Source organism: Moschus berezovskii, chromosome 20 (assembly GCF_049115385.1).
Source record: "Moschus berezovskii isolate FMDL1 chromosome 20, NW_MosBer_1.0, whole genome shotgun sequence".
NCBI classification, from domain to species: Eukaryota; Metazoa; Chordata; class Mammalia; order Artiodactyla; family Moschidae; genus Moschus; species Moschus berezovskii.
Window position 1 is genome coordinate 33,927,322 of NC_142479.1, and position 25,916 is coordinate 33,953,237.

General features: G+C 45.3%; 1 protein-coding gene across 1 annotated transcript in view; it reads left to right on the plus strand.

Moving 5' to 3' along the window:
• Nucleotides 1-359: 359 nt before the first annotated feature.
• NXN (nucleoredoxin) overlaps nucleotides 360-25,916 on the plus strand; it is a 159,793-nt gene continuing 134,236 nt past the window's right edge. The window contains exon 1 of the mRNA XM_055402911.2: nucleotides 360-841. Coding sequence (XP_055258886.1) covers nucleotides 482-841 — 360 coding nt within the window. The 5' untranslated portion in view covers nucleotides 360-481. The remainder of the gene's footprint in view (nucleotides 842-25,916) is intronic.

Genomic DNA, 25,916 nt, shown 5'->3' on the forward strand with positions numbered 1-25,916 from the left:
AGGAGGGGTAAGAGAACTCGGGTGGAAATCTTTGAAGAATTCCGGAGAGAATTTGGAATTCGGGAGCGAAGAGGAAATGGGAGGGAGGGGAGAGGCCAAGCCCGGCCCTGCGCGGACTGCAGCTTCGGAAAGGGTGGCTCAGCAGCCCCTTCTGCTTTCTTCACTTAGGTCCCAGGCATTTCCGACAGACCGGAGAGTCTCAGGTCAGCCTTCTCGCCAGGGCTATCTCCGAAGCACGTCGGCCACGCGGCGGGAGCCCGCGCCGTCAGCCGCAGCCAGTGCTGGGGAGGCAAGTTCGGCTACAAAGGGGGCGTGGCGCGGTGAAGGGGCGTGGCGTGGGCGGTGGGCGTGGCTCTCCTCCCGCCTGTGCCCGCCGACGCCGCCGCAGCTGCCGCCTCCGCCCGCCGCGCGGACCGAGGGAGCGGGGTCGCCGCCGCCTGCCCGCCCGGGTGCCCGCGAGCCCGGGCTGCGGTGGGCCAGGATGTCGGGCTTCCTGGAGGAGCTGCTGGGCGAGAAGCTAGTGACTGGCGGCGGCGAGGAGGTGGACGTGCACTCGCTGGCCGCCCGCGGCATCTCGCTGCTCGGGCTCTACTTCGGCTGCAGCCTGAGCGCCCCCTGCGCGCAGCTCAGCGCCAGCCTGGCCGCTTTCTACGGCCGCCTGCGGGGAGACGCGGCGGCCGGGCCGGGGCCGGGGCCGGGGGCCGGGGCGGCGGCGGAGCCCGAGGCGCGGCGCCGCCTGGAGATCGTCTTCGTGTCCTCGGATCAGGACCAGCGGCAGTGGCAGGACTTCGTGCGGGACATGCCGTGGCTGGCGCTGCCCTACAAGGAGAAGCACAGGAAGGTGAGCGGCGCCGTCCTCGTCGCGCGTTCCCGGGAGCCGGTCCCTGCGGCCCCCGGCGCCCCCTCTGCCCCCTCCTGCTCCTCGGCGTCCCCGGCCTCTGCCCGCCCCGCGTCCCAGGACCCCGCCGGCTCGGGGTTCCCGCGGCGGCAACTCGGTGTCGATGCCAGGCCGCGCCCGCTGGGGAAGTTTGAAACCCCTCGGCCCCCGGGACCCTGACTCACGTCCTGGGGAGTCGAGGGCCGGGTCCCCACATGTTGGGAGCCTCCCGTAGCGGGTGGGTGCGGTCGGGGGGGTCCCGACTCGGTGACCCCCGGCCCCAGGCAGAGGCGCGGGGAGGGGTCCCTTCCTTCCCTCAGCCCTCGACTCCCCGCGGCTACCTGCGCTGGCGGGGAGGGCGCCGGCCCCCTACCCATAATGCCCGAACCAGGAAGTTTCCTCTCCCTCCCAGGGAAATCCGCTTTCCCGAGGCTACCTCCTGCTGTGGCCGAGGGCGGGCCCCCCGGCGCCCTGGGGTGGGGGTGTCGGCCGCTGACCGTGGCTTTGGGCGAGCAGGGAGCTTGGTCGTCTCCCCTTGCCCTCCCTCCGCTCCCCCTTTTCCCTCCCTCGGACTGAACTAGAGGCCACCAGGGAGCCTTTCATTGTCTGGCTATCCAGCCAGCCATCCCCCCTGATACCTCCCGGGCACCGGACCAGACCCGGCCATGTGGCTGTTAGTGGCTTGGTTGGTGGCCACTGGTGTCTTGGCATCGAATTAAACGCTGAACCGATTCCTTAAGTGCAGACTGACCAGAAGAATGAGGATTGGGGGAAATTTACACTCCTCTGTCAACTTCTCAACCCCCCCTCTCCCCCGGGTTTGCTGCTGAAATTAGCTTGGATTTTTGAGTGTGTCTGTTGGATGAAGATGTCTGTTTTAATAAAACGAATTCAGGAAATTTTGCCATGAATCGAAACAGAAAAAGTTTTGGAGCGCTCTTGCTTAATTAGTATGCCTGCTGCAACGTGTGAATCCAGGCGGGTTCTTTCCTGAGGAGTATCTCTGTTTATGGAGTGGACAGAAGGGCTCTGCTGGGGGCGTTTAGATTGCACTCCGGAGGCTGGTAAGGGCATGCCATGTGTTTCTTTAATGCCTATAGAATCTTGTTGAGAAGCATGATTTAGATTTAGTGAGAGTAAAAGGCTTATACTGTGGCCCCATATGTCTCAAGTAAATCATCCACAGAAGCAATGTAAGGTACAGACTTGGTATTCAAAGTATGAAACACAGTTTAACAAGTAGAGATTGTAAATTTAGCATTGGAAAAACATAGACTCACAAACCACACAGAGGCAACACTGCGTTTTAACCACTTTTTAGATGGTCTTGCCCATATTTGACTTATCTGCTTGGTACAGTGCAGGAATATGAATAGCCAGTCCTTTTTTTGCTTTAAAACATGGGAGTCCTTTGTTTTCCTTGGTGGTAGTTTTTATGATCCTTTTGGGGAGGAGTAATGTCCAGAAAGTGATTTATCAAGAAATATTTTCATTATTATGGCCTATTTCTATTGTAGACCAAAGTCTGTGTAAAGTACTGTCCTTATTGGGCATTACAAATGATTTCTAGCTTTTGCAAATACACGATGATGGTAAAATGTTACAGACTTAAGGCCTATTATGTTTCCCCCCGTAAGTGACGGAAATAAATTTTCTGGATAGTAAAATAAGGAGCAAATTGAGATGTTTCTAAAACGCCTAAACCTTTTTTTCCAAAAAGAATATTTGACGTGACAAAAGACCCTGATGCTGGGAAAGAATGAAGGTGGGAGGAGAAGGGGTCGACAGAGGATGACAGGAGGCTTGGCATGCTGCAGTCTAAGGGGTTGCAGAGTTGGACACGACTGGATGACTGAAGAACAACAGCAGCAGCAACATGCCCTGCCTGCTTCACTATGTCTGACCAAGTCCTTTTGCACACACACAAAAAGTGGTTTGTGACCCCAGCCTGGACCTGTTCATTCCACCAAGATGAGGGTCTAGATGATAAAGGGCAGACCCTGATTTGAAAATGCACTTCAGTTTGCTGGCACATGCCCTCGCCATGGTGTGTTAGCATCTTACCAATTTATTTTTTGCTCAGAGTTTTTCTGACTCACATTCTATAGTTCACTTTGTTCTCTAAAACAATTCCCATTTTTGAGAAGGTAGTTTCTGCCCCTGGATATTCGTGAATAGGCAACTAAAGATTTGATCCTAGAAACATTCTTTTTCGTGGTGACATACCAGGTAAAAATGCTCTATCCAGCTGGGTTTCTTATGGAAAACATACTCTTGGAAATTATAACAGCTGTGTACTTACTTTGGAAGAAATTATTCTCTCCCTTGAAACCAAAGAGATGTAAAACATTCCTTTTCTGTAACTTTGAGTTTTTATCTCTCTTGTTTGAAATCGGGGTGCTTAGAAATCTTTGCGCTTGAGATGCCAATTCTGCAATAACAGTGAAAAACCCAGGGCACCGCCAGTTCAGGGTGCTGACTCAGTGGATACTTACCTTCTTGTTGATGGACCCTGTCCATGTTGTTTCACCCAACGATAAAAATAGCATTAAAGGAAAGGATTTTGTTTTTACATCGAAGGGAAACCAAAGTTCCAGATTACTAATTTTTTTCAAGTTCTCTTTAACATTTATTCTTTCGTATACTTCCCATTGGGATAACAAAGGATATGGTTCTAATTAGTTATTGGCTGGCATTTCTCTAAAGAAAATTGAAAAATTATGGTGGGGAAAGAAAATGCCGTGTGGTATTTTTTTCTTCTTTTATTAATTTCCCCCTTATTTAGTAAGAAAGCCCGGGGATAACCATATTTGTTAAAACTGTTTTGCCTGGCTTCTCTCACCTTGATTGAAACTGTGAGAGAATCCCAGCTAATAGGATTCCCCCACATCTTTGGGGGAAAAAAAAATTTTTTTTACGGAAGATTGTCCTGTTTCTGCTTGCTTTCGTGGTCGGTGCAAAGGTAATTGAAGCTTCATTTTTTGGCTTCCAAGCACACGTATAAATAGCTGTGTAGAAATTATTAGATGATAATAGAACTTTGAGTGCTTTCATAAGAGCTGTGTTATCAGGAAACATATAATCCTAAAGTTAAGGCAGTTAGATTTGTTTTAATAAGTAGGTTTGTTTTTTGTTTTGTTAATAGACATTTTTCAGATTTCTGGAGAGAAAATGTGATGAATAGTTGGAAAGTGGTGAAGATTTGGACTTTGGGGATTTGATCTACCCCTTTGTATGTGTGCTAAGTCATGTCCTGCTCTTTGTGACCCCATGGACTGTAACCTGCCAGGCTCCTCTGTCCATGGGATTTCCCAGGCAAGAATACTGGAGTGCCATTTCCTTCTCCAGGGGATCATCCCAACCCTCCCGACTCAGGGATGGAACCCAAGTCTCGGGGATGAAACCTGAGTCTCCTACATTGGCCGGTGGATTCTTTACCATTGAGCCACCAGAGAAGTCCATTTATGCCTGGGCTGAATGCCTGATGGAAAACATTTGATCGGGGTGTACGCCCTGATATGAAAAGGTGCAGTGCCACTGGTCTTGCTCTGGACAGGTTTGAGGGGCTCTGGCTTGGTCCTGGAACTTCCTGCCCCACAGAAAGGGGACAAGAAAGTTGCGGCAGGAGAGTGTCAGAGTCGGGGGTTCTGGTCTAGCATCTCTGGTCCACCCTCTCCAGCCAGGGCAAGTGGTATCTTCCTGTACCCTGTGTCGGTTGTTTGCTGTGGGTGATTGTGGTTCAGACTGAGTCAAGAGACTTAGCTTAGAATTCACCTGAATCCCTTGGCTCTTTGGATGGACTGAGATTTGGTACCATTCCTGACAGTCTTACAGCTCCATCTCTCCGAACTCTTCCTCCCTCTAATCAAATATCCTAAGCCACCAAGAGAATGATTTCTGCGACACCGACACACCACTCTGCAGGTGATAAAAGATGGTAAAAAGGCACGGCTGTGAACATTGGGCTTTTCTGCCTTCCTCATAAGAAGCCTGGACCAGCCAGGACAGTTCCCTCTGTTGACTGTGTTTCCAGGATCCATCTCATAAAAGACAACAGTCTGATTAAAGTAATAGGAGCACTTTTCCTTGAGAGGCTTTTTCCTCATTCCATTATTTGTAAAGAATTTTTTAATCTTGTTTTTCTACTCTGCATAGCGAAGCTGTCTACTGTAGTGGAGGAAAATACAGACTCTTGTCCATCTGCCTGAGTTTAGATCCTTCCTCTGCCATTCATTGGCTGTGTGACCTTGTGCAAGTTACCCTACCTCTCTGTGCTTCAAGTTCCTTACCTGTAAAATGAAGATGACAATAGGACACACCTTACAGGATTATTGTAAAGATTATACAAGATAATATACACGTGGCTGGTGTATAGTGCATGCTCAGTAAGTGCTAGCAATTATTATTTGTTAATAAATGGCCGTGAACTTTTTAGTCATTCATTTTATACATGAGCCTTCGGTATATATCACATTACATACTCACAAAACTGTGATGAGGTGTGTTTCTAACTTTTCAAATAAATGACTTTTATGAGCATACAAGGATCTGATCAAGAATCACTCTCGAAGAGATTACAATTGAGGAGAAAGATACAGAAAAATGAAAAAAAGCAAACAATTGTTAGAAACAACGTCCCTGAAAGTACTGATTGTGCTGATATTTACTGATCTCCGTACTTGTATTTGCCAGTGAAACTTGAGACAGCCAGGCAGGGAAGCCAGGCATGATAAAGGATAAGAGCTTTCAGATGATGGGGTAGCCTTCTTGAGAGAGATTAATTACGCACTTGGATGGTCGTTTTTGTGGTTTTCCAAAACCATTTGGTGTGTCTTCTGCGGATCCTGGCTGCTCAAATCTGGGTGGCATGGGGGTGGCAGGATTACTGCTCTTTCACGTGGGAAATGGATGGTGCCCGGTCCCTGGAGCTGTGGAAACCTCACCCCCTAACTTGGAGCCGCCTCCTTTCCTGGCTCTGGAATGTTGTAGGATAGGTTTGTTCAGACCTGTCGCCATTTGGGGTTTAGTACTCATCTTTTAGTTAGTGGCTCAGGCCTGACCCACTGGCTGTCCACAGCTCTTGCTGATCAATTCGTCTTCTGAGACAGGTTGGGAGTAAACCAGAGCACAGAGGAAAGCAGTGGGTTTTGAGGTTAGGGTCATTGATTTCATTTACTCATTCCCCCCCCCCATCCCACCCCCTTTTTATCACTGTGCCTTGTGGTTTGAGGCCTTGTTTTAATATCTGAGCAAATTGGAGAAAGCTTTGTATTGTATACAGCTGGGGTGGGGGGTGAGCAAGTCCCTCAGTCGGGGTGGGGGCGGGGATGGCCGTGGGAGGGGCGGTTCTTCTTTATTTCCTATGAGGACCTGGGGCCCCAGGGCTGCCCCATTCTGAACTAGTCTGGGCTCCTTACTGTTGATCTTGTTTTGGGGGGAAACAGAGAGGAGGCTTGGCATGGGATGTGTTCTTTCTTCACGTTCTGAATTCCCAACGGTGCTCAGTGTTAACCACCAGGGTGCTTAGGTTTCTGTATTTCATTAACTTACTATTATGCTTATTCAAAGGCACTCAAAGAAAATGGCTTTGAGTTTAGAATCTTTCTGCTGATCCTGACTTTGACGAAGCTTTTGCATACTGTTCCTTTACATCTTGCCATTATTTTTAAAATGACTAAGTTTTTGAGTCTCAGGAGTCATCCTTAATTCTTCTGCACCGCTCCCATCGAAAAAGGCTCCGAGCCTTGTTGATTCGGTCTGCTTAACAGCTCTCAGCTCTGACCCCTTCTTTCCTTCCCTTGCTTGAGTTCACTTTTCACCCGGACCACAGCAGCCTCCTCCATGGGCTTTTTCCTTCCAGTGCTGACCGCTGATTCTCAAGACTAGAACTTCTCTAACTGTCTGTAGTCAAGGATTAGTTTTCTTTTGTTAATTTCCAATCAGTACACACACACACACACACACACACACACACACACACGTGGCCCTATTATACATAACTCCTGTACAGCTTGAACCACATACAGCTCCCCACTGAGTTGACAGCACATAGATTGGTCTCTGTCCTATTCAACAAGATGAGGCTATTGATCACAGGCTTATATGTTGCTGGAAAGTTGGGCTGCTATAAACCATTCTAGGTGTACACTGCTGAAACTGCCCTGTCGTGAACCAGTCACAGAGCACTGGGCTACAGACCCTTCTTGAGCCCAGTGCTGCTCTTGACTGTTTCCAGAATGGAAAGACAAGTTCAAAAACACAACTCTGATTTTGTCATTCTGCTGAAGAATTCTTCAGTAGTTCTTCATAGCCTCTGGGGTCAAGTCCAAACTCTGGAGCATGGTTCCCAACTCTTCTGCCTCATCTCCCACCTGGGTAATATCTTCTCCCACCTGGCTGAGTTTGGATCTCTGTAAAATCAGCCTTGGTTTCCTTGCTCTAAGAAACTTTCCTGTCTTTCCTCTCTAGGTGGGATACTTTTGTGAGCATCCATAGATGGAGTACATGGTTAACAATTAGCCTCGTGTGTGTGTGTGTGCATGTGTGTGTGTTTGGGCCTTTTTTATTTGACTCTAAAGCTTCTTTCTTTTAAAAACTTTTTGATTTATGGCTGCACGGGCTGCACATGGGCTTTCTCTACTTGTGGCAAGCGGGGGCTACTACTCCTTGTTGAGGTGTGTGAGCTTCTCATTACGGTGGCTTCTCTTGTGGCGGAGCATAGGCTCTAAATGCACGGGCTTCAGTAGTTACAGTTCGTGGGCTCTAGAGCATGGGCTCAGTAGTTATGGCCCACAGGTTCCGTTGCCCCATCGCATGTGGAATCTTCTCAGACTAGGGATCAAACCCATGTCCCCTGCGCTGGCCACTGAACCCCCAAGGAAGTCCAACTGTAAGCTTCTTGCGGACAGAAACCAATCAAAGGAAGGGGAACGTGATCAGTGTTTTGGTTCTGAGGACTGAATAATAGGGTCACAGAAAGTAATAATATGGTCACATGCAACTTTGAGATTGGTAACTTGAAAACAGTATTTTCCACATTGTGTGAGTTGAATGTACACTTTCACTAGTGCTTAGCTTGATTTTAACATTTAATATTAGAGTTAGGCCCTAACTGAATTGTATAATTGTGTACACCCACAGTATGTGGGTGTTTTTGTTTTTGTTTCTTAATGAATGCTTTCAAGAGCACTTCCACAAGCAAGTAGATGTGTAACTCCACGGCCCTATAATTCTGTGCTCAAAAATAGAAAAAGACTCGCCTCTCCTTTTTTGAGATGTTTTCCCAGGTGGCACAGTGGTAAAGAATTCTCCTGCCAGAGCAGAAGTGGGTTCAATCCCTGGGTTGGAAAGATCCCCTAGAGTAGGAAATGGCAACTTACTCTAGTATTCTTGACTGAAAAATCCCATGGACAGAGGAGCCTAGTGGGCTACAGTCCGTGGGGTCACAACTTTGTTCATGACTGAGCATGCTTGCATGCACAAAAATCAGTCCGTTAAAATATCTCCTCTCTGCAGTCCTATCCTTCCATGTTTTATATTTCCTAAATAATTTGTGTTTCTCTAGCATCTTTCTTCCAAGGAACTCAAGCTACATGCGTATTATTTCTACAGCAACTAGTCGTCAGTAGGTATTAAGCATTTTAGTTTTTCAAAGTATATTTGAGTTGGAGAATTGATGCAGAGAGAACCGATTATTATTAATAGATCAGGGTCACAGTGTTGAGGATGAAAGCGCACAGCTGAACTCTCTTAAATTCAACTCCGTCCTTTCTGTTCAAGAAATTGGATCTTAAAAAGTGTGTACATCAAACATTCTCCAGGGAAGAGGAGGGAGCCTAAACTGCTCTTTCAACACATCACTTTCCGAGTGGATTCACTCTAGATATGCATGATAGACTCTGAAATAAGATAGAGATGGTTTAACCACTTAAAACGTTTGCTATTGCCAGGAAGACAGGAGAGTTAGAACTCTTTTTCTGTTGCTGCCTTTCCATGGTGGTGGTTTCTAAGGGTCTTTTAATGATCTGGCTTTTTTTAGATCAGCCAGTGAAGTGCCCCCAACTCCCCTTCATCCTATGCAAAGCCTTGGGGCTGCTTTCGTGCTTTTGTTCAGAGACAAAATTGAACTTCAGGTATCCTGCAGAGATCCTGGGACTAAATCAGTCCTCCCTTTTATGAGGTTTTTCAGAAACTGTGGTTCTGACTTCTAGTGAAATCTCAAACATGTGCTTTCTGCTTTATGACAAGTAAGAAGTACAGTAATTGAAAGTTGCTTGAGTGCTGTTGCTCTGGAGTGAAAGCCTGTAATGGAAACTTTTGTTCTGTGGCATCTGTGATTAAATGCAAACATAAATTTTATGCTGCTTGCTGGTCATATAACTCTTGGACCAGATACACAATGGATTTTTGTATGAGCTACACCTCAGAAAAACCCTTTTTTAAAAGTTTAAGCTTAAAGTTCAGCATTCCTTGCTAGTACATCTGTTACCCACTCCCCATTAGATTATTTTGAGACATCAGTTAACAGGTAAATTCAATTAATATTTCCACAGTTAATAATGCTTTTATCTTGGAGCATTGTTGAGTAGTCATAAAATAGGGTGTGGTCAGTCCTGCTGTTCTAGGGATAGAGTTTCCTGCTTTGTTTTCCTAGGAGAATTTTATCCAGCTGAATCGGGTTTTTTTTTCTTTACAGGTTTTTCTTTTTTTGGGGTCCTTTTTGGTCAATATCCCTGGGATAAAAATCTGAATGAATTGAGTGTGTTTAAAATCAGAAGACGCTGCCTTCCCGCCCCCCTGCAACCCCCATACATGATCAGGTCAAGACAGTTTTCTTTTGATCATGGTGGCTTACAGCACAGCTGCCTCATCTGTTACTCATTTTGGGGGGGGTTGATGTGAAATATAAAGATTGGGCAGAACAACATTCACTAGGCAAAATAACAGTGTAGACTTCTGAGCTCTGAATGGCAGTGGATGTGAGTCTGAGGGCAGTGTTTGTTGACCTTTGGGCATGAGTTTGACTATGACTTAAAGTGTTTAAACCCACAGACCTTCAAAAATACCCCATTATAAGTGGATATTTAAAATCTGTTGCACAATGCGTTAAAGAATGGACTCTGGATGGAGTTTCTTTAATTTGAATCTCATCTCCATCACCCTCTAGCAATGTGGCTTTGGTGCAAATTACCTAACTCTGTGTCTCTAAGTTCCTGGTCAGTAAAACGGAGATGCTCATATATACTTTATAGAGTTGTGTTGTTAAGGATTAAATGAGTTAATATTTGAAAATTGTTTCAAACAGTGCCTGGTACATCGTCAGAGTCCCTGAAATGTGTACCCCAGGTGTTTGGTTATGCCATTCCATTTTTTTCTTAAAAGTAGTTACTCAGATTACAGGAGAGAAGCATTCTCAGCCTTTTCTGTTTCTTTGTATCCCTTTACTTTCAGCACCTGGCTCTTTGCTTCTAATAACCTATCATCTAATCTGCTTTCTCTTCAGTTTCTAACTAGGACTATAATCATTCTTTGTCAGTTGTTGACGTGATGACATATCCTTGTCTTTGAATGTGGGTATGATTCTAGACTATCTCTTTGACTAATTGCACGCTCAGTTTTACTGAGTGGATTCTATTTTCACTTTTGAGCTGGCAGAGGAGAGGGGAGAGATCCTGGTCTCTGCCTATTCCCCCTGCCATTTATTTATTCTTTAACTTTTTACTATGGAAAACTTCTAACATCACACAGGTGGGGAAGATAGTACAGGGACCGCCCCCCAGCTTGCGCACCCCGCACCCACATACAATAATCAATTCACAGACACCAGCTCCCCTCACCCCAACTGGATTATTTTGAAGCCACTCCCAGACATCCTATCATTCCCTTCTTAAACATTTCACTAAGTAACTCTTAAAAAAAATAACCACAATATCATATCATATCTTAAAAATATGATGGCATCACCGACTCTGTGGACATGAGTTTGAGTGAACTCCGGGATTTGGTGATGGACAGGGAGGCCTGGCGTGCTGTGATTCATGGGGTCGCGGAGAGTCGGACACGACTGAGCGACTGAACTGAACTGAACTGAATTCCTTCATATCAGCATACCTCCAGCCAGTAATTCAATTTCTCATGAGGTTTCTGGGTTTTTTTAAAACAGTTTCTTTGGGTCCAAATAAGGTCTACACATTGCCCATTTGCCTATGTCCCAAATATTCTTTCCCCTCTCCCTGACCATTTTTCAGTTGTTCCCTTTCATTTAAACTTGCTTTGACTCTGGGTCTACCCACTTGCCACATCCCTTGCCTTTTCTTAGCTGTATTTCCCTCTCTGTCTAGGTCTGCGGAATACTAACTCCTGGGTTGAAAGGGTCCTAGCCGCCTGTATCTGAGAGGCCCAGGTGTAGGTCAGCCTGTAGACACGGGTGGCTCCAAGGCTGTCCTCAGGACCACTTGGTGGTGGTTTTTTCGCTAAGTCACGTCTGACTCTTGGAATCCTGTGGACTGTAGCCTGCCAGGCTGCTCTGTCCATGGGATTTCCCAGGGAGGAACACTGGAGTGGTTTGCCTTGACTTTCTGCATCTCTGTGCTCTGCTGGCCTCTGTGTAGGCCCTGACCTCCTCCAGGTTGTTCCTCACAGTGATGTGAGGGCCACTGGCAGCTCTGGGCTTGCTTCCTGGCCTCTTGGAACTCTTGCAGGTGGAGACCAGCTTGGTCCTCTCAGGACCAGTCACCATGGCCAGGGTGTGTAATACTCTGGCCAAACCTAAGTCACAGCTGCACCTGTGTAGTCAGAGCATGGGGGGTCAAGAACTAGGTAGACTGAGCATCAGGAAATGGGGGACTCATGCAGGAGAATTGAGGGTGTGTGGCCAAGTATGCTGGGCCAACAGCATCATGGATGCCCAGTAGAGTCATCTACACCAACCTCATGAGAGGGTGCCCAGTACATGGTCATCTAGCCTCTGCTAGAACCTGTCCAGTGACTGCAGTGTGCCCCCTCCTGAGAAGCCCTGAGATGTCAGAAAGGATTCTGACATCTGCCATCCTCTCCCTGGGGACTGGCTCATCTTTAAGGAAAACAAACAACTCCTCCCTCTTTCACAGGAAAGATCCCCTTGGTCCTTTGACCATTTCTCAGATAATGTGTATTCCAGTTTCTGCACCATCCTGGTCTTTCATATTCCAGCTCTCTCCAAGTTTGTCTAGGACCTCACTTAAAGAGTAGTCCCACACCATGAGCACAGACTCCAGTTCGGTCTGCACCAAGCACAAGGGTAAGCTTAGCACCTCCTGTGTTCTAGATCTTATCTAGTCTTATACTATCATAGTCTGAGATTGCATTCTCTGTTCTGATAATCACATCACACGGTGTTAATTCACAGACCTCCAAAGTCCTTTTAACAAAACTCGAAAAGTCCTTTTCACCAATCTTAACATCTGAACAGAAAAGAACAGAGTCCCAAGTATTGTGTCTGTCACCTTAAAGAGTCAGTTTATTTATGTTTGGTGAGTTTTTGCAGGCTGTTGGAATCTTTATGTCCTTGTGGTCATCCGCAATGATCATTGCCCCTTCTGGCCTTTGAACTATGGGATCCCTTTCTAGACCTTGTCTATGTCTGGTGATGGAGTCCCAGAGCACATGGCTAGGGACCCCCTCCAGGCTAATAGCAGCCTGTTGGTCAGCGGTTCAACCCACTTCAAATCCAGCCAGTTCTAAATCAGCCTAATTGTATCTCTATTCAGACCACATTTCTCCATCTGGTTAACATGTTTATCCTGCTGCTGCTGCTAAGTCGTTTCAGTCATGTCCAACTCTGTGCGACCCCATAGACGGCAGCCCACCAGGCTCCCCCGTCCCTGGGATTCTCCAGGCAGGAACACTGGAGTGGGTTGCCATTTCCTTCTCCAATGCGTGAAAGTGAAAAGTGAAAGTGAGGTCGCTCAGTCGTGTCCGACTGAGTGACCCCATGGACTGCAGCCTACCAGGCTCCTCCATCCATGGGATTTTCTAGGCAAGAGTACTGGAGTGGCTTGCCATTGCCTTCTCCGATGTTTATCCTAGGAGACCTTAACAAACAGCTTGCTATCACTTAGGTATTTGCTGTTTCCCTTCCAAGGAAAGACAGTCTGAAATGCTTTGTGTTCTGTAAGCCCATGCTCACTTCTAAGTCGATCACTTCTTTTCCTAAGTGTTTAGTATCTGTGATAACCTGTACGGTTTTATTTAAAGGTCACTGTCAACTTCACCAACTTGTAGGTTGCATAATCTCCACCTTTCTGCCCTTTTGAAAATTGATAGTCCTTCCATCTGTGGATTGCAGTTAGCTGATACACTGGCCACATTTTTTCCCCCTCTGATGTAATCCATACCTTATAGGAGGACTTGCAAGATCAGCTAGGTAAGCATGGAGTGATGGAACATTTATTTCCTGCGGAGGACCATGTAGGAATAGCCGTGGCCAGACATTTCCAACAGTCAGTATATAGTTGGGAACACTCAATTCATCCAGAAGGCCCAAGTCCTGTGCTTTCTGAAGGTAGTGTTTCTATGCTGATTGCTTTGTCCCCATCCCAACACCCTCCCCCCAATCCCCACCCCTCACCGTCTGATTAGGGCACTAATAGAGCCTGAGGGAGTCTTTTCAAAAAGCCACTTCTCCCCTTCAGGCGCAGGCAGGATGAGAATCTGCTGGCTAATTAATTAAGTGTGGCATTTTGTTTCAAAATGAGCAATAGACAATAACTAGTGACAAAGCAACCCAGCATCCTTGTGTTGAAAGTTTTTTTTTTTTTAATATTTGACTTTTTAGGATGAATTAGCCCATTTAACTTGAACAGTTTACCTTGCTTTAAAATGGATTTGCTTTCTTGCCCAAGTATATTTGCACACTTACAATTACACATGAGTCTGTAACATGTTTTCCAAGTTCAGTTCAGTTACGTCCGACTCTTTGCGACTCCATGAATCGCAGCACGCCAGGACTCCCTGTCTATCACCAAGTCCCAGAGTTCACTCAAACACATGTTCATTGAGTCGGTGATGCCATCCAACCATCTCATGGCTTCCCCTTCTCCTCCTCTCCCCAATCCCTCCCAGCATCAGGGTCTTTTCCAGTGAGTCAGCTCTTCGCATGAGGTGCTCGAAGTATTGCAGTTTCAGCTTCAGCATCAGTCCTTCCAATGAACACCCAGGACTGATCTCCTTTAGGATGGACTGGTTGGATCTCCTTGCAGTATAAGGGACTCTCAAGAGTCTTCTCCAGCACCACAGTTCAAAAGCATTAATTCTTCGGCGCTCAGCTTTCTTCACAGTCCAACTCTCACATCCATACATGACCACGGGAAAAACCATAGCCTTGACTAGATGGACCTTTGTTGGCAAAGTAATGTCACTGCTTTTTAATATACTATCTAGGTTGGTCATAACTTTCCTTCCAAGAGTAAATGTCTTTTAATTTCATGGCTGCAATCACCATCTGCAGTGGTTTTGGAGCCCAAAAAAATAAAGTCTGACACTGTTTCCACTGTTTCCCCATCAATTTCCCATGAAGTGATGGGACCAGATGCCGTGATCTTAGTTTTCTGAATGTTTAGCTTGAAGCCAACTTTTTCACTCTCCTCTTTCATCAAGAGGTTTTTTAGTTCCTCTTCACTTTCTGCCATAAGGGTGGTGTCATCTGCATATCTGAGGTTATTGATATTTCTCCCGGCAATCTTGATTCCAGATTGTGGTTCTTCCAGCCTAGCATTTCTCATAATGTACTCTGCATACAAGTTAAATAAGCAGGGTGACAGTATACAGCCTTGACGTACTCCTTTTCCTGTTTGGAACCAGTCTGTTGTTCCATGTCCGGTTCTGACTGTTGCTTCCTGACCAGTATATAGGTTTCTCAAGAGGTAGGTCAGGTGGTCTGGTATTCCTCTCTCTTTCAGAAGCTTGGCACCTAAGAATTCTGACATTTCACGTGTTAGGCACAAAGATGAATTGGAATCAAATGCCCAAGACACTTTCCTGGTGGAAGTGACTTGCCTAAATTTGCAGAAGGTCGCTGGCTTCAGCCCTTGGCTGTATTGTTTTAAGCTAAAATACTACTTAATACCACTTGAAAGTCTTCTCTTTCATTTGGATGTGTGGGAAGTATTAATTGGCAGGGGCTGTGGTGTAGAACACTCTAATTTTGAAGCACTTTTTGAAGCACTGCTTTCCTGTGAAGGCTCAATTAATGACTTTTTTCCCTGAGATCTTCTGAGTCTGTTCTTCAGTTGATACAGCCACAGAGGCAGTAGTTGCCAGGTGAATCCCGATCCTTGGACCAGGACACGGTGCTCTTTCAGGAATGGGAGTGTGCTGCATATGCTTCATGGCTTCACTGCTGCTTGCAATAAAAAGCCATTTATTTTCCTTCATTCAGTAGATACTTAAACACTGTTTTTCCACTTATTAACTTTTCATCATTCCCAAGAGAAAGCCAGTGTTTCATTGGTGAGTTGTAAAAATGACTCTTTCCAAAGATAACCCACTGCTAATAGTGTCTTGTATATCCTGCCAAAAAAAGGATATACACTTATAAAAAAGTGTAGATGTTTAGATTTTTTTAACACAGATTTTAGCATTTGAAATGATCAGTATTCTGAAAAAGATAGTGCTTTCACATGTTGGAAGAAATTTCAAGTAAAACGAAAGGCATGTGGGGAAAAGGAAGTGTTATGATGGGCCATCGTTTGCTTTCCCTGAAGCATCCACCACTGTCAGTTTTTTGTGTCTCTTCAAAGGTATTTTGGGAAAACAGTATGAAGGTTGCTCAAGAAACTAAAAATGGAACTACCTTATGACTTGGCAATCCTGCTTCTGGATAGACATCCAAAAAAAAGCAAAAACACTAATGCAAAAAGACATATGCACCCCAGTGTTCATAGCAACATTATTCACAATAGCCAATATATGGAAGCAACCTCAGTGTCCATCCACAGATAAATGGATAAAGAAGATGTGATATATATATACACAACGGAATACTACTCAGCCCTAAAGAAGAATGAAATTTTGCCGTCTTCAGCACTATGGATGGATTTGGAAGGCATTATGCCAAGTGAAGAAACACAAGTACTGTATGGTATCGTTTATATGTAGAATCTAAAACAATGCAACAAACTAGTAAATATAACAAAAAAAGCAGACTCAAAGAGAACAAACTTGTGGTTACCAGAGTGGAAAGGAAATTTAGGGATAGAAGATTAAGAGGTAAAAACCATTAGGTATAAAATAAGCTACACGGGTATATTGTACAACATGAAGAATATAGCCAATATTTTATAATAACTATAATTGAGGTGAAAGTTAAAGTTGCTCAGTTGTGTCCGACTCTTTGCACCCCATTGACTATAAAGTCCATGGAATTCTCCAAGCCAGAATACTGGAGTGGGTAACCTTTCCCTTCTCCAGGGTATCTTCCCAACCCCGAAATTGAACCCAGGTCTCCTGCATTGCAGGTGGATTCTTTACCAGCTGAGCCAAAAGGGAAGCCCAAGAATACTGGAGAGGGTAGCCTATCCTTCTCCAACGGATCTTCCCGACTCAGGAATTGAACCAGGGTCTCCTGCTTTGCAGGTGGATTCTTTACTAACTGAACTATGGAAGAAGCCCATAAATGGAGTTCAGTTCAGTTCAGTTGCTCAGTCGTGTCTGACTCTTCGTGATCACATGGACTGCAGCACACAAGGCCTCCCTGTACATCACCAACTCCTGGAGTTTACTCAAACTCATGTCTGTTGAGTCGGTGATGCCATCCAACCATCCTCTGTCATCCCCTTCTCCTGCCTTCAATCTTTCCCAACATAAGGGTCTTTTCAAATGAGTCAGTTCTTCGCATCAGGTGGCCAAAGTATTGGAGTTTCAGCTTCAGCATCAGTCCTTCCAATGAATATTCAGGACTGATTTCCTTTAGGATGGACTGGTTGGATCTCCTTGCAGTCCAAGGGACTCTCAGGAGTCTTCTCCAACACCACAGTTCAAAAGCATCAATTCTTCGGCACTCAACTTTCTTTACAGTCCAACTCTCACATCCATACATGACCACTGGAAAAACCATAGCCTTGACTAGACGGACCTTTGTAGGCAAAGTAATGTCTATGCTTTCTAATATGCTATCTAGGTTGGTCATAACTTTCCTTCCAAGGAGTAAGCGTCTTTTAATTTCATGGCTGCAGTCACCATCTGCAGTGATTTTGGAGCCCAAAACAATAAAGTCTGTCACTGTTTACACTGTTTCCCCATCTATTTTCCATGAAGTGATGGGACCAGATGCCATGATCTTAGTTTTCTGAATGTTGAGTTTTAAGTCAAATTTTTCACTCTCCTCTTTCACTTTCATCAAGAGGGTCTTTAGTTCCTCTTCACTTCCTGCCATAAGGGTGGTGTCATCTGCATATCTGAGGTTATTGATATTTCTCCCAGCAATCTTGATTCCAGCTTGTGCTTCCTCCAGCCCAGCGTTCCTCATGATGTACTCTGCATATAAGTTAAATAAGCAAGGTGACAATTTACAGCCTTGATGTATTCCTTTTCCCTTGTTCCATGTACAGTTCTGACTGTTGCTTCCTGACCTGCTCACAGGTTTCTCAAGAGGCAGGTCAGGTGGTCTGGTATTCCCATCTCTTTCAGTATTTTCCACAGTTTATTGTGATCCACACAGTCAAAGACTTTGGCGTAGTCAATAAAGCAGAAATAGATGTTTTCCTGGAACTCTCTTGCTTTCTCCATCCAGCGGATGTTGGCAATTTGATCTCTGGTGCCTCTGCCTTTTCTAAAACCTGCTTGAACATCTGGGAGTTCTCGGTTCACATATTGCTGAAGCCTGGCTTGGAGAATTTTGAGCATGACTTTACTAGCATGTGAGATGAGTGCAATTGTGCGGTAGTTTGAGCATTCTTTGGCATTGCCTTTCTTTGGGATTGGAACGAAGACTGACGTTTTCCAGTCCTGTGGCCACTGCTGTATTTTCCAAATTTGCTGGCATATTGAGTGCAGCACTTTCACAGCATCAGCTTTCAAGATTTGAAATAGCTCAACTGGAATTCCATCACCTCCACTAGCTTTGTTCATAGTGATGCTTTCTAAGGCCCACTTGACTTCACATTCCAAGATGTCTGGCTCTAGGTCAGTGATCACGTTATCATGACTATCTTGGTTGTGAAGATCTTTTTTGTACAGTTCTTCTGTGTATTCTTGCCACCTCTTCTTAATATCTTCTGCTTCTGTTAGGTCCATACCATTTCTGTTTTTTTATCGAGCCCATCTTTGCATGAAATGTTCCCTTGGAATGTCTAATTTTCTTGAAGAGATCTCTTGTTTTTCCTATTCTGTTGTTTTCATACATACATAAGTAAGTACAAAATGACCCTGACACAACCCTGACACACACACAAGCTTTTAAACCAAGCTTTTTCGATACCTCTTTGGCAGTCCAGTGGTTAAGACTGTTCCCAAAGCAGGGAGCATAGGTTCAGTCCCTGGTTGGAGAATTATGATCTTGCATGCTGCACACTGAAGCCAAGAAGTTTAAAAAATAAAACAAACCTTTTACGTAGATCTTTTTCATATTCTTAGCTGCCCTGACAGGTGCTAGTTTTTTCTGTCTCAGGTGTGAAAAGACTAGAAATGTCGTTTCATAGCCCTATAATACCTTGGTATCTTGTCTGCCTTGATATTGTACCCAACAAAGATGGAGACAAGGAACAGACTACCCTTTCCACAGAAGGAAAATGACTTAGTCTGACGTGCTTATTGGGTACACTGGGCTAAGGAGAACTTAAAAGTGTTTTCTCTGTCTGAGAGGGGCCCCCCCTTGAGGACTAACATAAAACAATGAGAAGACAGTGTCTGTGAAATTCCCACTGCTGTGCCCTACGGTTTGGATAAATTCAGAGTTTTGTTCTCTAACTCTGTTTCTCCTTCCAATAGTATTCAGATTTGTACAGGGACAAAAGGCTTCCCCAGACCAGTCAATTGTATTATGCTGTGCCTTTTGTGGGGACTGGTATTAGGCAGCTTGTATTCAGTATAACTTTTTGTTTATTAAAATATGCTGTACTTTTAGAAAGTCTATCACCTCCATAATCCAAAGTTATGGAATAAAAGGGCATGACTACTATTTTCATTATAGAAGGATCTCCATTTTATTAGGCCAAATTGTTTTAGATTGTGCACTCCTAAGTGCTGGTGAGCTTCCGTCTATGGGGTTGCACAGAGTCGGACATGACTGAAGCGACTTAGCAGCAGCAGCAAGAACTGTTTGAAGTGTAATTTCTGCTGCTTAGCAAACTCCCCTACAGCATCGTAAGGCCTGCATCTATTGCTTTGAGAAAAATACACAAATATTACACCTAAAGTCTTCTACACAGATCACACACACATTCCCTTTCCCCTCAATGTTCCTTATTCTCTTCTGTAGGAGGCAGCCGAGAATACTTATTTCTCATTCGGTGGTAGATTCATGTAGGCAAGTGGCTTATGGAAAAATCAAAGGGTTGCTATGGGAATGAAATAGGTTTATTAAATAGATAATAGAAATTGTGGAAAGCAAACTTCACAAAGATCTGATGAACCTTTAGAGGGACCTTGACTTAAGAATGAAAAAGGAATTAGTGTCTGTTTAGAATATTTTCTCAATCGTTAGTCATAAATGCAGACTAAATGTGTCAGAACAAAGCTAATGATCATGCCTTATCTTCCTTACCTTCTTGAAGGTCTTCTTTAAGAGCTGTATATAATAGTCAGCCGGAAATGTCCTCAGTGTTCATCCCTGGGTGGTTGAGTAAATTACAGTGCTCAGCCTCATGTTGAACATGATTCAGTGGCCTTTGCGGGAACACAGAGCTATACTTCATATATTGTATTCAAAAAAGCGAGATCCCAAATTACACAGATACCATGATTGCAACACTGTTTGAACAGTTGTACAAGAAGAATGATTGAAGCAGATACCCCAAATTGCTTAATGTTGTCTTAGGGTGGTGGCGCCTGTGGTGTTGGGTCACTGATCTTCAGGGGTTCTGAATGTAATCATTTTTCTGGTAATGAAATCTTAAGTACATGTGAAGAAAATAATAGGACTCTTGCCTGAAAGAGCGTGTATCCAGTTTGAATGCTTCGTCTGAGTGCAGGGTTTGTCCTCCTGGCATTGGATCTAGCTAGCAGAGGCCTCTTGAGAAGGATGGGTAACTTGCTCATTGTTTCTTATCAAGCCAAGAGACATGGGGAGAGAGACTCAGCTTGCCGCCACCTACTTCAGGAAAGCTCTCTGGAAAGAATAAACTGGAAAGTGACCTTTTCAAAAGAGGGGGAGGGTAGTCCAGTGAGTTAAGAAAGAAAGATATTCTGGATATAAATAACCATGTGGGAATGAAGCGGGGCGGGGGGGGGGAAGCTGAGAAGGAGAAAGTTCATTTGATCCAGCTTGAAGAGTGAGTATGGGGTGGAGAGGGACGACGCGTGTTGCAAAACTGATGAGTGACAGAGGTTTCCCATGCTCGGTGGGGAACGTTTTAACCTTTTCTTAGGAAAACAAAAGCTCCTTTGGCAGATGGTCAGGAAAATACACCGTAGGTGATGCTGATTTGGAGGTGCAGTTCTGTGGGTGCGATTTTGGAGGCACGACTCCGGGAAGCCGACAGCAGTGGTCTGTTTGCAAGGTGATAGTGGCCTCTCTCGGGGGCTTGGGATGAGAAAGAAGGTCTGGATTCCAGACGTGCCGCAGAGTAAGAAACAGATGATTTTTGTACAAAGAGGCCAAAGTGGGACTTAGGAACCTCTTCCTGGGCCAGGTTGCAGAAATGTGTTTTGTATACGCTTCCATAGATCATAAAGAAGAAACTCTGGGTTAAGGGCTTCTGTTTGTTAAATAAAGGGAAGGAAATTCCTCTGGGGATTTTTCACTCCTGGACAGCAATGAGGAGCAGGCGGGAGCGATGACAGGGACTCAGACGTTCCCAAACTGGACTTCTTATTTCATGTGTGCTCATATTACAAAAATCAAGTTTGCACTTTTCATTGCTTTGTATTGGCACGGCTCAGCCTTGGTCAGTCACATGTGTTTTGAGTATCTCATTTGCCTGGGGGGCAGTGTCAGGATGCTGAGAAATTAATGACAAAACCCCTGCTCTCAAAGACATCGATAATTTAGCTGGGGAGACACGACATAATATATTTGAGATTTACATATGTGCATATGAATGATCTATATGGTATAAACAGATTCAGAGTCTATAGGATGATGTCTGGTGTGTTGGTTCTAATGGGGCTGGGTGCCACCCGGAGCTCTGAGAACTGAATGTCTCACAGCCTCATCAGACAACAGCCAGAGAGGACAACCCCTGTCGTGGATGATCTGGTTCAGATTCATTTCTCCTTATTCTCTCCCTTTGAGACCTTGGGCAAATTTACTTTACTCTTTCTGAGCCTCAGTGTCCCCATCTGCAAAATGGAAATGTTAGTAGTACCTACTGGCAGGATTGCCTTTGAAGTTTGCAATGGCTCATAATATAAAAAGCCTCAGCCTAGTACAAGGCACTGGTTATCCCTCAGGAAGGGGTGACTGTTCTGTAATGCCAGACCAGAAGGTTTCTGAGGGACTCTTGTGCTCTTCATCACTGTGTCATTCATACATAGTACATACAGTAGATCTGATGAATGCATATTTAGCACAAATATTTATTGAAAGAAAGAATGAACAGTTGGCAGATATAAAGTGGAATGAAATTCCAGACATAAAGGTGAGTCTCAAAGTTAAACGCATCCATTCTTTTGTATATTTGTGCTGCAATCACAATTAAACAAACACTCTTGTTACATCACATTGGCCAGTGTGATCATTGAGGGTTAAACTGGAAAGGATGTTGGAGATTGAGTAGCAGTAGCCCCCTTCTTTTACTGATGAGGAAACTGAGGCCCAGAAAGGAGGCAGCCACGTGGCTGACCAGCCTCTGGACTCCAGCCTCTAGGGTCCTCATTGCTGGGTCAGTAGTGTTCCTTGGCATTCTTCCTGGTGGCCCTAAAAAAAAGAAACTAACTCGTGCCTGTAAACTGTTGCCAAAATTTTGCTCAGAGAACAGAGATAAGCATCCTGAAAAGAGGGAAATGCCACAGTCCTAGTTTTCCTGAGTAATTTTGTGTATTTTGGCCTCTAGGACATGGGACGATTTTCCAGGTCCCAGGAGCCTGTTCCTGAGAGCAGAGCCATTTTCCTGTGGGAGGGCTGGGGTCAGGTCCAGGGTGCCGGCCAGACCGCCTCTGTGAAAAGCCTCAAGTGGTTGAAAAAACAAGCATGTTACCGCACTGAACAACAGCTCTTAAGGAGGGGATTACCAGGGCTGAAACGTGAAATGTAAAGAAAGGATTTAAAAAGAGCCAGGTGCTTCAAGTCCTGCATCTGGGCTGATGAGGCTCCAAAGTGTTAAAGAGAAATTCCATTCGGATGAGTCTGCGGCCGCACTATTTGTTCATGCTGGGCCAGCAGGGAAGGGAGAGGGGGCAGCTCCCTGGGGCCTGTTCAGGCAGTCAGGGCCCTTCCTGGGTGGAGGGATAGTCCGGGTCTGAACCCTTGGCACTGGGCCTGGGGCCTGGGTCACGGGAATTTACTCTGTGCTCCCAGGAGGTCATTCCAACCTGAGCAGGAAGATGGAAACCATTGTGGAGACAGGCACAACTCTGGACACATACTTGGCTTTGGCCTCGAGCACTTGGAAAGGGGGCTGCTGGGCCAGATCAGCTATTTGACTGTTTTCCTAGAGAGAGAATTGAGATGTTCAGAAAATGGTCCTAAAGTCAGTTCTTATTAATGCATCATCTTGGTGTGCTTTAAAATACTGTTGGAGAGACTTCCCTGGCAGTCCAGTGGTTAAGACTTATAAAATACTGTCAGAAACCCAGGTCCCCTTGAAGCTGTGGTTTGCAGTGTGCTATGTACCAGGAGATGAGGCATGGAGGCTGTGGCAACTCTATGCACATGGTCACGCCCTCCATGGTGACCATATGCAGAGATGGTTTTAAGTATGTTTCTCTTTGAAGACACCTTATTCAATACATGTTGTTGGCTCAGTCATGCTGAACTTATGACCCAGCTCTATAGCCCTTATCTGAAGGAAGCTTATCTAACACACATTTTCTTCTTAAGGCACATCATAGCTTTCTTGCATTTGGGAACACTAGACAGCCCTTCAGCACGATACTTGGGGGGCCATTTCAAACAGTGAGATGACAAAAAAAAAAAAAAACACCAAGCACAAAAGTGCAAAAAATGTGGTACCAAACAGACTGCAGAAAGGACACTTGTTTATAGTAGGAGTTGAGTCAAGCACAGTGAGGCCTTGCTTGGCCTCAGCTGGGAACACGTGTGGTGGGCGGGCGACTCATGTTTTTCACCACCCTGTGTGCATCTGAGAATGACCATGGACGTGTTGCCAGGCTGATGGGGGGTTACAGATAAGTTTTAGCAAATGGGCAAATTCACAAATATGGAACTCATGAATCATGAAGATTGACTGCACCCCTTTTTCCCAAATATTATGCTGAATGTGCATCTATTATGCTAACCCCCACCTTTTAAATTGTGTTATTTTAAAAATTAGGAGGTACAAATTTGCAAAAGGAAGAATACTAAATTTTACCAATCAGGGGACTTCCCTGGTGGTCCAGTGGTTAAGACTCCATGCTCCCAGGCAGGGGACATGGGTTCAATCCCTGGTCGGGGAGCTGGATCCCACATGCTGTGCAATGGGGCCAAAACATTAAAAATAAATAAATTCCACCAACCAGAGATCACCACTGTTTACATTTTAGTGCCTGTGTCTTTCGGGTGTTTTTTTCTTTGCAACTATGTACCCATCATCTATACTCTTATTTTGTATGTGTATATACATAAATATGTGTATTTAAAGCAAAATTAGTATCCTACCATGCTTATTTTATAGTTTCTTGTTGTTGGAGTCTAAAATTAGAAGCAGGGGAGTGGTGGTCCAGTGGTTAGAACTTGGTGCTTCCAATGCAGGGGGCTTGGGTTCAATCTCCCGCCTGGGAACTAAAATCCCACAAGCCTCATGGTGCAGCTAAGAAAAAAATAGGGGGGACAGGGACATCAAGGTGTGGACTGTGTTCTGTTGGGGACCACTTATGGGTTCTAAGCAGTGACAGTCCATAATCAGATTAGATATGCAACCATGGTAGTCATGTAGACAATGGACTAGAGGGAAAGAAACCAGAGTTAGCTGTTCAGTATGGTGGCTACCAGTTACATGTGGCTGTGAGCGCTTCGAATGCAGCCGGTGCTTGTTGAGATGTGCTGAGTTAAATATACACTGAATATAAAAAAATGTGGTACCAAAAAATGTAAAATATCTCTTTAATAACTTTTTATACCAATGACATGTTGAAATGATCATCTTTTAGATATATTGGGCTAAGTAAAATATATTATTGAAACTAATTTCACTTTTTAAAAAAATTTGGCTGCACTGGGTCTCATTTACAGCATGTGGGATCTTCGATCTTCATTGAAGTTTGAGGGATTTTTGGTTGTGCATGGAAACTCTTGCTTGCAGCATGTCAGATCTAATTCCCTGCCCAGGGATCGAACCTGAGCCTCCTGCATTGAGAACGAGTTCTAGCCACTGGATCACCATGGAAGTCTCTCACTTTTTTTTTCTACTTTTTAATATGGCTACTAAAGTTCTTTAAATGGCGTATATTTGTATATTTCTATTAGACATCACTGAACCTGAGGGGGAAGGATGATGAGGGCCACCCCCGCCCCCAGGGTCATGGAGATGGGGATGGGGAGGAGCAGTGGATTTGAGAAGCCTTAGGAAATACAGTCGATGGCTATGTCTTGGCTTTGGAGGGTGCTACGGACTGAATAGTTGTGTCCCAAATCCATGTGTTGATTTTATTTGGAGGTGAGACTTTGGGGCAGTAATTAGGTTTAGGTGAGGTCATGAGAGTGGAGCCCCTATCCTGGGATGCGTGCCCTGATAAGGGAAAGGGTTCAGAGCTCCCTCCCTAAGCCCCCAGTGTGCAGACACTGCAAGAAGGCAACTGTCTGCAAACCAGAAAGAGAGCCCTCCTCAAATGCTAAATCTGCCAGCCTCTTGATTTTGAAACTTCAGGCCTCCAAAACTGTGAGAAATAAATGTGCTATCTAAGCTATCCGGTCTCTGGCATTTGTTAGGGCAGCCTGAGCTAAGACAGGGTGAGACAGGAAGGAGTTAATGTCACCAGCGGAGGCAGGGAAAGTGGGGGCTGGGGGAGTAAAAGCGGTGGAGAAGTTCAGCTGTCTGGCTGCTTGATTCCGGCTCTGTGGAGAGGAAGGACTCTGCCTGGGAAGGATCTGTGAGTCATCAGCAAAGAGAGCCTGTGGGGAGAGAAAAGTCAGTGGCCTGAAGGGGAGCTACGGGGGAGAACCAGGGGAGATCTGGGGCCAGGACAGCAGCAGAACAGAGGGGCACAGGTGGGGGCAGGGTGCATCAGAGAGAGGGTGAGTGATGCTGAGAACGTGAAATGTCAGAAAAGCTTGAAAAGTACCTCACGGATTTATCTGTTTAGGAAAGGTACCATAAATCTTCATTGAGCCATTTCTATGTGTGCATGCGTGCTCAGTCGCTGAGTTGTGTCTGACTTTCTGCGACCCCATGGGCTACAGCCTGTCAGGCTCCTTTGTCGGTGGGGTTTTCCTGGCAAGAATACTGGAGTGGGGTCCCCTGGAATAGGAACTGCAAGGGATCTTCCCGACCTGGGGATCGAACTCGCATCTCCTGCAAATTCTTTACTGCTGAGCCACTGGGGAAACCCAGCCATTTCCATCTTTTCTTATGATTGATAGTAATACTTCACTTTTGAGAGCATTTACTTCGTGCCAGGCACAGCACACAGCTCTGCAGGCTTCGAACACTGATTGCCTAAGTTATCATCCCCACTGTACAGATGAGGATACCGGGACTGTGGTCAGTGGCGCCTGCCAGGCTCCAGCCTTGGTCTGTCGGACTGC